Source organism: Cherax quadricarinatus, chromosome 97 (genome assembly GCF_038502225.1).
Source record: "Cherax quadricarinatus isolate ZL_2023a chromosome 97, ASM3850222v1, whole genome shotgun sequence".
NCBI classification, from domain to species: domain Eukaryota; kingdom Metazoa; phylum Arthropoda; class Malacostraca; order Decapoda; family Parastacidae; genus Cherax; species Cherax quadricarinatus.
The window spans coordinates 6,693,213-6,710,516 of record NC_091388.1 but is presented as its reverse complement, the minus strand read 5'-3'; the positions used below and the strand labels follow the sequence as shown (position 1 = coordinate 6,710,516).

Here is a 17,304-nt window from a genome sequence, read left to right as displayed (position 1 = left end):
AGACAACACCTTCACACAACAACTGGAAGTGTTAGTCTACACACCTGCACCAGACAACACCTTCACACAACAACCGGAATTGTTAGTCTACACACCTGCACCAGACAACACCTTCACACAACAACTGGAAGTGTTAGTCTACACACCTGCACGAAACAACACTTTCACGACAACTGTAAGTGTTTAGTCTACACACCTGCACGAAACAACACTTTCACGACAACTGTAAGTGTTTAGTCTACACACCTGCACCAGAGAACACCACACAACAGCTGGAAGTGTTAGTCTACACACCTGCACCAGACAACACCACACACAGCTGGAAGTGTTAGTCTACGCACCTGCACCAGACAACACCACACAACAGCTGGAAGTGTTAGTCTACACACCTGCACCAGAGAACACCACACACAGCTGGAAGTGTTAGTCTACACACCTGCACCAGACAACACCACACACAGCTGGAAGTGTTAGTCTACGCACCTGCACCAGACAACACCACACAACAGCTGGAAGTGTTAGTCTACACACCTGCACCAGACAACACCACACAACAGCTGGAAGTGTTAGTCTACACACCTGCACCAGACAACACCACACAACAGCTGGAAGTGTTAGTCTACACACCTGCACCAGACAACACCACACAACAGCTGGAAGTGTTAGTCTACACACCTGCACCAGACAACACCACACAACAGCTGGAAGTGTTAGTCTACACACCTGCACCAGACAACACCTTCACAACAACTGGAAGTTAGTAAACCATACCACGGGCGGGATAGAACCCGCGGTCAGAGAGTCTCAAAACTCCAGACCGTCGCGTTAGCCACTGGACCAGCTAGCCACAATAAGATGCGTCCAACTAGGTATATTTCTACACCATAGGAAGGTTAGCATAGGCCACCACTGTGACCACAGATGCAATCGTGTCATTACGATTTCGTAAGTCATGTTGACGGCATTGAGGGGACTTGAGCTAGAGTTCGTCACGGCCACGCTAGCTGGAGATTCGTCTGTAAAAACTTGCATTTGTGGACACAGTGGTGCCTATGCTAACCTTCCTATGGTGTAGAAATATGCCTAGTTGGACGAATCTTATTGTGGCTAGCTGGTCTAGTGGCTAACACGACGGGCTGGAGTTTTGAGACTCTCTGACCGCGGGTTCTATCCCGCCTGTGGTATGGTTTGTTTGCAATCGTGTCATTACGATTTCGTGAGTCAGGAAGTTAGTAAGACATGAGCAACACTTGGGTATCTTTATTATGGAAACGTTTCGCTCACACAATAGGGTTCTTCAGTCAAATACAGAGGCAGCAGGTGTGGTAAAGTGAAGATGTAATCAATCCGTCAACCTTGATTGACTGATTACATCGTCACATCACTACTGCACCTACTGCCTCTGTATCTGACTGAAGAAGCCACTGTGGGGCGATACGTTTCCACAATAAAGATACCCAAGTGTTGCCCATGTGTCTAATTTATCAACTTGTCGGTTCTCTTTAAAAACGACATTTATATAAAGTTATATACATAATTGATGCTCCTTTGTTTTAGATGTGTTATTTATATTCAATCGTGTAACTAATAAATTCAGTTTAGTGAACTTAAGAGATATAAATTTATCAGAGGCAGACTATATATATACGTTGCTGACTTTAATATGAGATGAATGTGTGATCTATGTGGCAGTTCACTTACCTCTTAATAGTAATAATAATCTCGTTGAACCTTACTCAGCTAGTGATAGATTAGGGGTAATATTAGATTAGAGCTAGTCATGGAAATCTGCCTTCCTGACAGAGGTGGTCATGGATACCTGTCTTATCTGGCACAGCTAGTCATGGAACCCTGCCTTACCTGAATTTAGTCAGGGATACCTGTCTTATCTGGCAGTCGTGGAAACCTGCCTTACCTGACAGCTAGTCAGGGATGCCTGTCTTATCTGACAGTCGTGGAAACCTGCCTTACCTGACAGCTAGTCAGGGATGCCTGTCTTATCTGACAGTCGTGGAAACCTGCCTTACCTGACAGCTAGTCAGGGATGCCTGTCTTATCTGACAGTCGTGGAAACCTGCCTTACCTGACAGCTAGTCAGGGATGCCTGTCTTATCTGACAGTCGTGGAAACCTGCCTTACCTGACAGCTAGTCAGGGATGCCTGTCTTATCTGACAGTCGTGGAAACCTGCCTTACCTGACAGCTAGTCAGGGACACCTGTCTTATCTGGCAGTCGTGGAAACATGCCTTACCTGACAGCTAGTCAGGGATGCCTGTCTTATCTGACAGTCGTGGAAACCTGCCTTACCTGACAGCTAGTCAGGGATGCCTGTCTTATCTGACAGTCGTGGAAACCTGCCTTACCTGACAGCTAGTCAGGGATGCCTGTCTTATCTGACAGTCGTGGAAATATGCCTTACTTGACAGCTAGTCAGGGATACCTGTCTTATCTGACAGTCGTGGAAACCTGCCTTACTTGACAGCTAGTCAGGGATACCTGTCTTATCTAACAGTCGTGGAAACCTGCCTTACTTGACAGCTAGTCAGGGACACCTGTCTTATCTGACAGTCGTGGAAACATGCCTTACTTGACAGCTAGTCAGGGATACCTGTCTTATCTGACAGTCGTGGAAACATGCCTTACCTGACAGCTAGTCAGGGATACCTATCTTATCTGACAGTCGTGGAAACCTGCCTTACTTGACAGCTAGTCAGGGATACCTGTCTTATCTGACAGTCGTGGAAACATGCCTTACCTGACAGCTAGTCAGGGATACCTGTCTTATCTGACAGTCGTGGAAACCTGCCTTACCTGACAGCTAGTCAGGGATACCTGTCTTATCTGACAGTCATTGAAACATGCCTTACCTGACAGCTAGTCAGGAATACCTGTCTTATCTGACAGTCATTGAAACATGCCTTACCTGACAGCTAGTCAGGGATACCTGTCTTATCTGACAGTCGTGGAAACCTGCCTTACCTGACAGCTAGTCAGGGATACCTATCTTATCTGACAGTCGTGGAAACCTGCCTTACCTGACAGCTAGTCAGGGATACCTGTCTTATCTGACAGTCACTGAAACATGCCTTACCTGACAGCTAGTCAGGGATACCTATCTTATCTGACAGTCGTGGAAACCTGCCTTACCTGACAGCTAGTCAGGGATACCTGTCTTATATGAGAGAACTAGTTATGGATACGCCACGGATACCTGGCGTACCGAGAGAGCTATAACACATGAGCGGGAGACACTGACCTGTAGTACCAAGTACAGTTCCTGGGGTGCGGGAAGACGCCCTCCTGCTCACATATCACCCTCGGCTTCACAATGTAGTCCGGATAGCGAAAGTCTGACATAAAAACAACACAAACACACACCTTATACCACATCACAATACTGTGAAAGCCTAGTTAGTTTAATAACTAATGAAAAATTAGACACTTGTAAATATCTGGGTATCTTTATTTGTAGACGTTTCGCCATCCAGTTGTTTTGTCAATACAAAGACATAATGTGAAGAATGTAGAATTATATACTACTATATATCTTCATTATGCACCCAATACCCATCCTGTGGACGGTGGTCAAAACATTACAGTGGTACATAATGGGTCCAGGGACTGTACCTCAACATTACAGTGGTACATAATGGGTCCAGGGACTGTACCTCAACATTACAGTGGTACATAATGGGTCCAGGGACTGTACCTCAACATTACAGTGGTACATAATGGGTCCAGGGAATGTACCTCAACATTACAGAGGTACATAATGGGTCCAGGGACTGTACCTCAACATTACAGTGGTACATAATGGGTCCAGGGACTGTACTTCAACATTACAGTGGTACATAATGGGTCCAGGGACTGTACCTCAACATTAGTGGTACATAATGGGTCCAGAGATTGTACCTCAACATTACAGTGGTACATAATGGGTCCAGGGACTGTACCTCAACATTACAGTGGTACATAATGGGTCCAGAGACTGTACCTCAACATTACAGTGGTATATAATGGGTCCAGGGACTGTACCTCAACATTAAATGGTACATAATGGGTCCAGAGATTGTACCTCAACATTACAGTGGTACATAATGGGTCCAGGGACTGTACCTCAACATTACAGTGGTACATAATGGGTCCAGAGACTGTACCTCAACATTACAGTGGTACATAATGGGTCCAGGGACTGTACCTCAACATTACAGTGGTACATAATGGGTCCAGAGATTGTACCTCAACATTACAGTGGTACATAATGGGTCCAGGGATTGTACCTCAACATTACAGTGGTACATAATGGGTCCAGGGATTGTACCTCAACATTAGTGGTACATAATGGGTCCAGGGATTGTACCTCAACATTACAGTGGTACATAATGGGTCCAGGGATTGTACCTCAACATTACAGTGGTACATAATGGGTCCAGGGACTGTACCTCAACATTACAGTGGTACATAATGGGTCCAGGGACTGTACCTCAACATTACAGTGGTACATAATGGGTCCAGGGATTGTACCTCAACATTACAGTGGTACATAATGGGTCCAGGGATTGTACCTCAACATTAGTGGTACATAATGGGTCCAGGGATTGTACCTCAACATTACAGTGGTACATAATGGGTCCAGGGATTGTACCTCAACATTACAGTGGTACATAATGGGTCCAGAGACTGTACCTCAACATTACAGTGGTACATAATGGGTCCAGAGATTGTACCTCAACATTACAGTGGTACATAATGGGTCCAGGGATTGTACCTCAACATTACAGTGGTACATAATGGGTCCAGGGATTGTACCTCAACATTAGTGGTACATAATGGGTCCAGGGATTGTACCTCAACATTACAGTGGTACATAATGGGTCCAGGGATTGTACCTCAACATTACAGTGGTACATAATGGGTCCAGGGACTGTACGTCAACATTACAGTGGTACATAATGGGTCCAGGGACTGTACCTCAACATTACAGTGGTACATAATGGGTCCAGGGATTGTACCTCAACATTACAGAGGTACATAATGGGTCCAGAGACTGTACCTCAACATTACAGTGGTACATAATGGGTCCAGGGACTGTACCTCAACATTAGTGGTACAAAATAGATCCAGGGACTGTACCTCGACATTACAGAGGTACATAATGGGTCCAGGGACTGTACCTCAACATTACAGAGGTACATAATGGGTCCAGGGACTGTACCTCAACATTACAGAGGTACATAATGGGTCCAGGGACTGTACCTCAACATTACAGAGGTACATAATGGGTCCAGGGACTGTACCTCAACATTACAGAGGTACATAATGGGTCCAGGGACTGTACATCAACATTACAGAGGTACATAATGGGTCCAGAGACTGTACCTCAATATTACAGAGGTACATAATGGGTCCAGAGACTGTACCTCAACATTACAGAGGTATATAATGGGTCCAGAGACTGTACCTCAACATTACAGAGGTGCATAATGGGTCCAGAGACTGTACCTCAACATTAGAGGTACATAATGGGCCCAGGGACTGTACCTCAACATTACAGAGGTACATAATGGGTCTAGGGACTGTACCTCAACATTACAGAGGTACATAATGGGTCCAGAGACTGTACCTCAACATTACAGAGGTACATAATGGGTCTAGGGACTGTACCTGAACATTACAGAGGTACATAATGGGTCTAGGGACTGTACCTCAACATTACAGAGATACATAATGGGTCCAGAGACTGTATCTCAACATTACAGAGGTACATAATGAGTCCAGAAACTGTACCTCAACATTACAGAGGTACATAATGGGTCCAGAGACTGTACCTCAACATTACAGAGGTATACAATGGATCCAGAGATTGTACCTCAACATTACAGAGGTACATAATGGGTCCAGAGACTGTACCTCAACATTACAGAGGTATACAATGGATCCAGAGATTGTACGTCAACATTACAGAGGTACATAATGGGTCCAGGGACTGTAAGTCAACATTACAGAGGTACATAATGGGTCCAGGGACTGTACCTCAACATTACAGAGGTACATAATGGGTCCAGGGACTGTACATCAACATTACAGAGGTACATAATGGGTCCAGGGACTGTACCTCAACGTTACAGAGGCACGTAATGGGTCCAGGGACTGTATCTCAACATTACAGAAGTACATAAGGGGTCCAGGGACTGTATCTCAACATTCCAGAGGTACATAATGGGTCCAGGGACTGTATCTCAACACTACAGAGGTACATAATGAGTCCAGGGACTGTAAGTCAACATTACAGAGGTACATAATGGGTCCAGGGACTGGATTTCAACATTACAGAGGTACATAATGGGTCCAGGGACTGTACCTCAATATTACAGAGGTACATAATGGGTCCAGGGACTGTACCTCAACATTAGAGGGACATAATGGGTCCAGGGACTGTACCTCAACATTACTGAGGTATATAATGGGTTCCGGGACTGTACCTCAACATTACTGAGGTACATAATGGGTTCAGGGACTGTACCTCAACATTACAGAGGTACATAATGGGTCCAGGGACTGTAGCTCAACATTACAGAGGTACATAATGGGTCCAGGGAGTGTACCTCAACATTAGAGGTACATAATGGGTCCAGGAACTGTACCTCAACATTACTGAGGTACATAATGGGTCCAGGGACTGTACCTCAACATTACAGAGGTACATAATGGGTCCAGGGACTGTATCTCAACATTACAGAGGTACACAATGGGTCCAGGGACTGTACCTCAACATTACAGATGTACATAATGGGTCCAGGGGCTGTACCTCAACATTACAGAGGTACATAATGGGTCCAGGGACTGTACCTCAACATTACAGAGGTACATAAGGGGTCCAGGGACTATACCTCAACATTACAGAGGTACATAAGGGGTCCAGGGACTGTACCTCAACATTACAGAGGTACATAATGGGTCCAGGGACTGTATCTCAACATTACAAAGATACATAATGGGTCCAGGGACTGTACCTCAACATACCGAGGTACATAAGGGGTCCAGGGACTGTACCTCAACATTACAGAGGTACATAATGGGTCCAGGGACTGTATCTCAACATTACAGAGGTACATAATGGGTCCAGGGACTGTACCTCAACATTACTGAGGTACATAATGGGTCCAGGGACTGTACCTCAACATTACAGAGGTACATAATGGGTCCAGGGACTGTATCTCAACATTACTGAGGTACATAATGGGTCCAGGGACTGTACCTCAACATTACAGAGGTACATAATGGGTCCAGGGACTGTATCTCAACATTACATAGGTACATAATGGGTCCAGGGACTCTACCTCAACATTACAGAGGTACATAATGGGTCCAGGGACTGTACCTCAACATTACTGAGGTACATAATGGGTCCAGGGACTGTACCTCAACATTACAGAGGTACATGATGGGTCCAGGGACTGTACCTCAACATTACAGAGGTACATAATGGGTCCAGGGACTGTACCTCAACATTACAGAGGTACATAATGGGTCCAGGGACTGTACCTCAACATTACAGAGGTACATAATGGGTCCAGGAACTGTACCTCAACATTACAGAGGTACATAATGGGTCCAGGGACTGTACCTCAACATTACAGAGGTACATAATGGGTCCAGGGACTGTACCTCAACATTACTGAGGTACATAATGGGTCCAGGGACTGTACCTCAACATTACTGAGGTACATAATGGGTCCAGGGACTGTACCTCAACATTACAGAGGTACATAATGGGTCTAGGGACTGTACCTCAACATTACAGAGATACATAATGGGTCCAGAGACTATATCTCAACATTGCAGAGGTACATAATGAGTCCAGAAACTGTACCTCAACATTACAGAGGTACATAATGTTTCCAGAGACTGTACCTCAACATTACAGAGGTATACAGTGGATCCAGAGATTGTACCTCAACATTACAGAGGTACATAATGGGTCCAGAGACTGTACCTCAACATTACAGAGGTATACAATGGATCCAGAGATTGTACCTCAACATTACAGAGGTACATAATGGGTCCAGGGACTGTAAGTCATCATTACAGAGGTACATAATGGGTCCACGGACTGTACCTCAACATTACAGAGGTACATAATGGGTCCAGGGACTGTACATCAACATTACAGAGGTACATAATGGGTCCAGGGACTGTACCTCAACGTTACAGAGGCACGTAATGGGTCCAGGGACTGTATCTCAACATTACAGAAGTACATAAGGGGTCCAGGGACTGTACCTCAACATTCCAGAGGTGCATAATGGGTCCAGGGACTGTACCTCAACATTCCAGAGGTGCATAATGGGTCCAGGGACTGTATCTCAACACTACAGAGGTACATAATGAGTCCAGGGACTGTAAGTCAACATTACAGAGGTACATAATGGGTCCAGGGACTGGATTTCAACATTACAGAGGTGCATAATGGGTCCAGGGACTGTACCTCAATATTACAGAGGTACATAATGGGTCCAGGGACTGTACCTCAACATTAGAGGGACATAATGGGTCCAGGGACTGCACCTCAACATTACTGAGGTACATAATGGGTCCAGGGACTGTACCTCAACATTAGAGGTACATAATGGGTCCAGGAACTGTACCTCAACATTACTGAGGTACATAATGGGTCCAGGGACTGTACCTCAACATTACAGAGGTACATAATGGGTCCAGGGACTGTATCTCAACATTACAGAGGTATATAATGGGTCCAGGGACTGTACCTCAACATTACAGAGGTACATAATGGGTCCAGGGGCTGTACCTCAACATTACAGAGGTGCATAATGGGTCCAGGGACTGTATCTCAACACTACAGAGGTACATAATGGGTCCAGGGACTATACCTCAACATTACAGAGGTACATAAGGGGTCCAGGGACTGTACCTCAACATTACAGAGGTACATAATGGGTCCAGGGACTGTACCTCAACATTACAGAGGTACATAATGGGTCCAGGGGCTGTACCTCAACATTACAGAGGTGCATAATGGGTCCAGGGACTGTATCTCAACACTACAGAGGTACATAATGGGTCCAGGGACTATACCTCAACATTACAGAGGTACATAAGGGGTCCAGGGACTGTACCTCAACATTACAGAGGTACATAATGGGTCCAGGGACTGTATCTCAACATTACAAAGATGCGTAATGGGTCCAGGGACTGTACCTCAACATACCGAGGTACATAAGGGGTCCAGGGACTGTACCTCAACATTACAGAGGTACATAATGGGTCGAGGGACTGTATCTCAACATTACAGAGGTACATAATGGGTCCAGGGACTGTACCTCAACATTACAGAGGTACATAATGGGTCCAGGGACTGTATCTCAACATTACTGAGGTACATAATGGGTCCAGGGACTGTACCTCAACATTACGGAGGTACATAATGGGTCCAGGGGCTGTACCTCAACATTACAGAGGTACATAATGGGTCCAGGGACTGTATCTCAACATTACTGAGGTACATAATGGGTCCAGGGACTGTACCTCAACATTACAGAGGTACATAATGGGTCCAGGGACTGTATCTCAACATTACTGAGGTACATAATGGGTCCAGGGACTGTACCTCAACATTACAGAGGTACATAATGGGTCAAGGGACTATATCTCAACATTACATAGGTACATAATGGGTCCAGGGACTGTACCTCAACATTACTGAGGTACATAATGGGTCCAGGGACTGTACCTCAACATTACAGAGGTACATAATGGGTCCAGGGACTGTACCTCAACATTACAGAGGTACATAATGGGTCCAGGGACTGTACCTCAACATTACAGAGGTACATAATGGGTCCAGGGACTGTACCTCAACATTACAGAGGTACATAATGGGTCCAGGGACTGTACCTCAACATTACAGAGGTACATAATGGGTCCAGCCACTGTACCTCAACATTACAAAGGTACATAATGGGTCCAGGGACTGTACATCAACATTACAGAGGTACATAATGAGTCCATTGACTGTACCTCAACATTACAGAGGTACATAATGGGTCCAGGGACTGTACCTCAACATTACTGAGGTACATAATGGGTCCAGGGACTGTGCCTCAACATTACGGAGGTACATAATGGGTCCAGGGACTGTACCTCAACATTACAGAGGTACATAATGGGTCTAGGGACTGTACCTCAACATTACAGAGATACATAATGGGTCCAGAGACTGTATCTCAACATTACAGAGGTACATAATGAGTCCAGAAACTATACCTCAACATTACAGAGGTACATAATGGGTCCAGAGACTGTACCTCAACATTACAGAGGTATACAATGGATCCAGAGATTGTACCTCAACATTACAGAGGTACATAATGGGTCCAGAGACTGTACCTCAACATTACAGAGGTATACAATGGATCCAGAGATTGTACCTCAACATTACAGAGGTACATAATGGGTCCAGGGACTGTAAGTCAACATTACAGAGGTACATAATGGGTCCAGGGACTGTACCTCAACATTACAGAGGTACATAATGGGTCCAGGGACTGTACATCAACATTACAGAGGTACATAATGGGTCCAGGGACTGTACCTCAACGCTACAGAGGCACGTAATGGGTCCAGGGACTGTATCTCAACATTACAGAAGTACATAAGCGGTCCGGGGACTGTACCTCAACATTCCAGAGGTGCATAATGGGTCCAGGGACTGTATCTCAACACTACAGAGGTACATGATGAGTCCAGGGACTGTAAGTCAACATTACAGAGGTACATAATGGGTCCAGGGACTGGATTTCAACATTACAGAGGTACATAATGGGTCCAGGGACTGTACCTCAATATTACAGAGGTATATAATGGGTCCAGGGACTGTACGTCAACATTAGAGGGACATAATGGGTCCAGGGACTGTACCTCAACATTACTGAGGTACATAATGGGTCCAGGTACTGTACCTCAACATTACTGAGGTACATAATGGGTCCAGGGACTGTACCTCAACATTACAGAGGTACATAATGGGTCCAGGGACTGTACTTCAACATTACAGAGGTACATAATGGGTCCAGGGACTGTACCTCAACATTACAGAGGTACATAATGAGTCCATTGACTGTACCTCAACATTACAGAGGTACATAATGGGTCCAGGGACTGTACCTCAACATTACTGAGGTACATAATGGGTCCAGGGACCGTACCTCAACATTACTGAGGTACATAATGGGTCCAGGGACTGTACCTCAACATTACAGAGGTACATAATGGGTCTAGGGACTGTACCTCAACATTACAGAGATACATAATGGGTCCAGAGACTGTATCTCAACATTACAGAGGTACATAATGAGTCCAGAAACTGTACCTCAACATTACAGAGGTACATAATGGGTCCAGAGACTGTACCTCAACATTACAGAGGTATACAATGGATCCAGAGATTGTACCTCAACATTACAGAGGTACATAATGGGTCCAGAGACTGTACCTCAACATTACAGAGGTATACAATGGATCCAGAGATTGTACCTCAACATTACAGAGGTACATAATGGGTCCAGAGACTGTACCTCAACATTACAGAGGTATACAATGTGTCCAGAGATTGTACGTCAACATTACAGAGGTACATAATGGGTCCAGGGACTGTAAGTCAACATTACAGAGGTACATAATGGGTCCAGGGACTGTACCTCAACATTACTGAGGTACATAATGGGTCCAGGGACTGTACCTCAACATTACAGAGGTACACAATTGGTCCAGGGACTGTACCTCAACATTACAGATGTACATAATGAGTCCAGGGACTGTACCTCAACATTATTGAGGTAGTTAGGAAAGACACATATGCAACAGTTAGGTATCTTTATTTCGAAACGTTTCGCCTACACAGTAGGCGAACAATGCTCTTCTCCAGACTGAGGGACTGACCACCTCAAAAACTTTAAGGGTGATGGACTGATTACATCGTCTTCAAGTATCTTCTGCTTCTATCAACTCTTCTGTACTCGACTGAAGAAGCCTACTGTGTAGGCGAAACGTTTCGAAATAAAGATACCTAACTGTTGCATATGTGTCTTTCCTAACAACCTGTCGGTATTTTATACCATTTTAATGTTCATTATTGAGGTACATAATGGGTCCAGGGAATGTACCTCAACATTACAGAGGTACATAATGGGTCCAGGGACTATACCTCAACATTACAGAGGTACATAATGGGTCCAGAGACTGTACCTCAACATTACAGAGGTACATAATGGGTCCAGGGACTGTTCCTCAACCTTACAGAGGTACATAATGGGTCCAGGGACTGTACCTCAACATTACAGAGGTACATAATGGGTCCAGGGACTGTACCTCAACATTACAGAGGTACATAATGGGTCCAGGGACTGTACCTCAACATTACAGAGGTACATAATGGGTCCAGGGACTGTACCTCAACATTACAGAGGTACATAATGGGTCCAGGGACTGTACCTCAACATTACAGAGGTACATAATGGGTCCAGGGACTGTACCTCAACATTACAGAGGTACATAATGGGTCCAGGGACTGTACATCAACATTACAGAGGTACATAATGGGTCCAGGGACTGTACCTCAACATTACAGAGGTACATAATGGGTCCAGGGACTGTACCTCAACATTACTGAGGTACATAATGGGTCCAGGGACTGTACCTCAACATTACAGAGGTACATAATGGGTCCAGGGACTGTACCTCAACATTACAGAGGTACATAATGGGTCCAGGGACTGTACCTTAACATTACAGAGGTACATAATGGGTCTAGGGACTGTACCTCACCATTACAGAGGTACATAATGGGTCCAGGAACTGTACCTCAACATTATGATAGCCGAACAAGTTACGGTTATAATGAAGTATTTACATGTTTATATCTGGTTACAGTCGTAATACATTAATTATGCAGATATGAATTAGGTCGGGAAAACTTACGATAGGACCGAAACGTCGTCTTAAGCTCCTCTCTCCTATGTGCGAGTTATATGTGTATTGTTGCAGTCTTGACAGGACATAAACTCAGTGTCAACAAACGCCAGAAGCAAGTACCAGACCTTCACTGTAAGTCGCATCTTATATGTCGCATCTTGTAAGTCGCATCTTATAAGTCGCATCTTATAAGTCGCATCTTATAAGTCGCATCTTGTAAGTCACATCTTATAAGTCGCATCTTATAAGTCGCATCTTGTAAGTCGCATCTTATATGTCGCATCTTTTAAGTCGCATCTTATAAGTCACATCTTATAAGTCGCATCTTGTAAGTCACATCTTATAAGTCGCATCTTATAAGTCACATCTTATAAGTCTCATCTTATAAGTCGCATCTTGTAAGTCGCATCTGATAAGTCACATCTCGTAAGTCGCATCTTATAAGTCGCATCTTGTAAGTCGCATCTTATAAGTCGCATCTTGTAAGTCGCATCTTATAAGTCGCATCTTATAAGTTGCATCTTGTAAGTCGCATCTTATAAGTCACATCTCGTAAGTCGCATCTTGTAAGTCACATCTTGTAAGTCGCATCTTATAAGTCACATCTTGTAAGTCGCATCTTGTAAGTCGCATCTTGTAAGTCGCATCTTGTAAGTCGCATCTTATAAGTCGCATCTTGTAAGTCGCATCTTGTAAGTCGCATCTTATAAGTCGCATCTTGTAAGTCGCATCTTTTAAGTCGCATCTTATAAGTCACATCTTGTAAGTCGCATCTTATAAGTCGCATCTTGTAAGTCGCATCTTATAAGTCACATCTTGTAAGTCGCATCTTTTAAGTCGCATCTTATAAGTCGCATCTTGTAAGTCGCATCTTATAAGTCACATCTTGTAAGTCGCATCTTTTAAGTCGCATCTTGTAAGTCACATCTTTTAAGTCGCATCTTATAAGTCGCATCTTTTAAGTCGCATCTTACAAGTCGCATCTTACAAGTCGCATCTTATAAGTCGCATCTTATAAGTCACATCTTATAAGTCGCATCTTGTAAGTCACATCTTTTAAGTCGCATCTTATAAGTCACATCTTATAAGTCACATCTTGTAAGTCGCATCTTATAAGTCGCATCTTGTAAGTCGCATCTTATAAGTCACATCTCGTAAGTCGCATCTTATAAGTCGCATCTTGTAAGTCACATCTTATAAGTCGCATCTTGTAAGTCGCATCTTTTAAGTCACATCTTATAAGTCGCATCTTTTAAGTCGCATCTTATAAGTCGCATCTTATAAGTCACATCTTGTAAGTCGCATCTTATAAGTCGCATCTTGTAAGTCGCATCTTATAAGTCGCATCTTATAAGTCGCATCTTTTAAGTCGCATCTTGTAAGTCGCATCTTATAAGTCGCATCTTATAAGTCGCATCTTGTAAGTCGCATCTTATAAGTCGCATCTTACAAGTCGCATCTTACAAGTTGCATCTTACAAGTCGCATCTTATAAGTCGCATCTTATAAGTCACATCTTATAAGTCGCATCTTGTAAGTCACATCTTTTAAGTCGCATCTTATAAGTCACTTCTTATAAGTCACATCTTGTAAGTCGCATCTTATAAGTTGCATCTTGTAAGTCGCATCTTATAAGTCACATCTCGTAAGTCGCATCTTATAAGTCGCATCTTGTAAGTCACATCTTATAAGTCGCATCTTGTAAGTCGCATCTTTTAAGTCACATCTTATAAGTCGCATCTTTTAAGTCGCATCTTATAAGTCGCATCTTATAAGTCGCATCTTGTAAGTCGCATCTTATAAGTCGCATCTTATAAGTCACATCTTATAAGTCGCATCTTATAAGTCACATCTTATAAGTCGCATCTTGTAAGTCACATCTTCTAAGTCGCATCTTATAAGTCACATCTTATAAGTCACATCTTATAAGTCGCATCTTATAAGTCACATCTTATAAGTCGCATCTTATAAGTCACATCTTATAAGTCGCATCTTATAAGTCACATCTTGTAAGTCGCATCTTATAAGTCGCATCTTATAAGTCGCATCTTATAAGTCACATCTTATAAGTCACATCTTTTAAGTCGCATCTTGTAAGTCGCATCTTATAAGTCGCATCTTATAAGTCACATCTCGTAAGTCGCATCTTATAAGTCACATCTTATAAGTCGCATCTTATAAGTCGCATCTTGTAAGTCGCATCTTATAAGTCGCATCTTATATCCGATCATTGTAAGGGAAGATACGATGAAATACAATGTAACAATACCTGACTCACATCTTTGTTTATATAGATTTTGTTGTATAATTTGTATTACTAGATAAACTATTGTTAGATTGATCAAACATGGATTACTACTACTACTACTACTATTAATACTTCTACTGCTACTATTTCTGCTACTGCTCCTACTGTTACTGCCTACTTATATTATAATTGCAGGAGGACTAGTGTGTGTGTGTGATAGATAGATAGATAGATAGAGAGAGAGAGAGAGATAGAGAGAGAGAAAGAGAGAGAGAGAGAGAGAGAGAGAGAGAGAGAGAGAGAGAGAGAGAGGTGCAGTTAGTGATCAGGGAACTATCACTGCACCTGATCACCTACTGCGCCGAAGTACGAACAGCAGGGACACATCTGTCAGAACTGGTAGAGGGCGGGGTAGAGGACGTGGAGGAGGACGTGGAGGAGGAAGACATCTACAGCCGTCTCACCCTCCACTAACACAGTTCCAGCGGCAGAATCTGAGGACAAATCTGCGAAACACAGGAGGTGCAACAAACCCTAGTCCACCCTCCCAGGCACCTAGGCTGTGCTCTCGCTGTCACCGGAAGGGGCACTCTGCCAACAACTGCCTGCGAGATACCAGGTGTAACTACTGCTACAAGAAAGGACATAAGGAGGACCAGTGTCGGAAGAAAAAGGAACTTGACAGACAGGGCCACCTGTTTAGAGACCTGTTCTCAGAACAAACCAGCAGGATCTCTGAATTGGTGAACACTCTCACACGTCACGCACTTAGCTACTCCTATCCCAGCCCAGCAGGTGGGATTGGGCCTTATACACGACCACAGACCTACATCCCTGCAGCTGCCTCAGTACCCTACCTCTCTCAAGGGCAGGCACCTTACATTCCCTACACACCCACCACCTCAAGCTGACCACTTCATCATGAGGAGCCAGTCTATCAGCATCCTGTCGGCCAACATTAGAGGTTTCATTACTAATGTTGGAGAGCTCACACATAGCTTTGTGAACACTCGACGTCCCGACATGATAGTTGTTGTTGAAACATTTTTGGATGACAGGACTCCAGAAAATTTTGCAAGAATTGCTGGCTACACCTCATGGATGAGAAGAGACAGGCAAGGGCAAGGAGGTGGTGTTGCTGTGTGCTTCTCTAAAAGTGTTCATGCCCAGCACATAGATGTTGCCACCCCTACACATCTTGAAATGATGTTCTTCAAGCTCTGTATAAACACTAGTACCTCTGTACTAGCATGTGCAATGTACAGACCTCAGTGGCAACACGCAGACCCTATCAACTTCCTAATGGAAAATATTGACTCCCTTCTGCTACAACACAACTGTCAACATATTATAATTGTTGGTGACCTCAACCAGCACCTTATACAGAGGGACTTTGATGACCTTCTTGCAGTGTTTGACATGAGAAACTTTGTTGATTTCCCTACTCATATCTCTGGCTCCTCCCTTGACCCAGTAGTGAGTGATCTGGCAGAAGGCATAGTCACTTGTCAACCCCTCGGCTACGTTGGATCGTCTGACCACAAGGCTGTTTTTACCACACTTAAGATCCCAACAGAACGAGGTGAGGAGTCCACACGCACAACCTGGCTATGGGAAAGAGGTAACTGGCCAGCCCTTTGCTCTGAGCTCGCCACCACCGACTGGAATGCTCTTCTCCAGGGGGATGTTGACAACCAAGTGAAAGCCTTCACTGGACACATCCTTAATCTGCAACAAGAACACATTCCTCACCGGCAATATGTGACAAAGCCTACAGATCAGCCTTGGTTTGGCTTTCGTTGTAGAGAGGCTGCTACTGCTAAGTTCAAAGCATGGCGAAGGTATAAGAGACATCCTACCACCTATAACAGGAACTTGCACATGCAAGCCTGTAGGCATATGGGTGATGTTCAAAAGTGGGCCATTGCTAAATGGGAGGTGGACACTAAAAGAAAGTTAGCATCAGGTAGGGTAGGCTCCAAAACCTGGTGGTCCCTGGTCAAGGACAGACAAGGTTATCTGCCTGATGAACTTATTCCACCTCTAAATCGACAGGATGGGACC

General features: G+C 44.2%; 1 protein-coding gene across 2 annotated transcripts in view; it reads right to left on the bottom strand.

Annotated features, from left to right (window-relative positions):
* The window catches only part of LOC128704946 (salivary glue protein Sgs-3-like), a 51,646-nt gene that overhangs the window by 9,603 nt on the left and 24,739 nt on the right, over window positions 1-17,304 (bottom strand). Inside the window, exon 3 of one of the 2 annotated variants that reach the window (XM_070105211.1) lies at window positions 3,257-3,350. The exons of the other annotated variant lie outside the window; for it this stretch is intronic. Within the exon in view, the coding sequence (XP_069961312.1) occupies window positions 3,257-3,350 (94 nt within the window). The remainder of the gene's footprint in view (window positions 1-3,256; window positions 3,351-17,304) is intronic. 2 annotated transcript variants of the gene reach the window in all.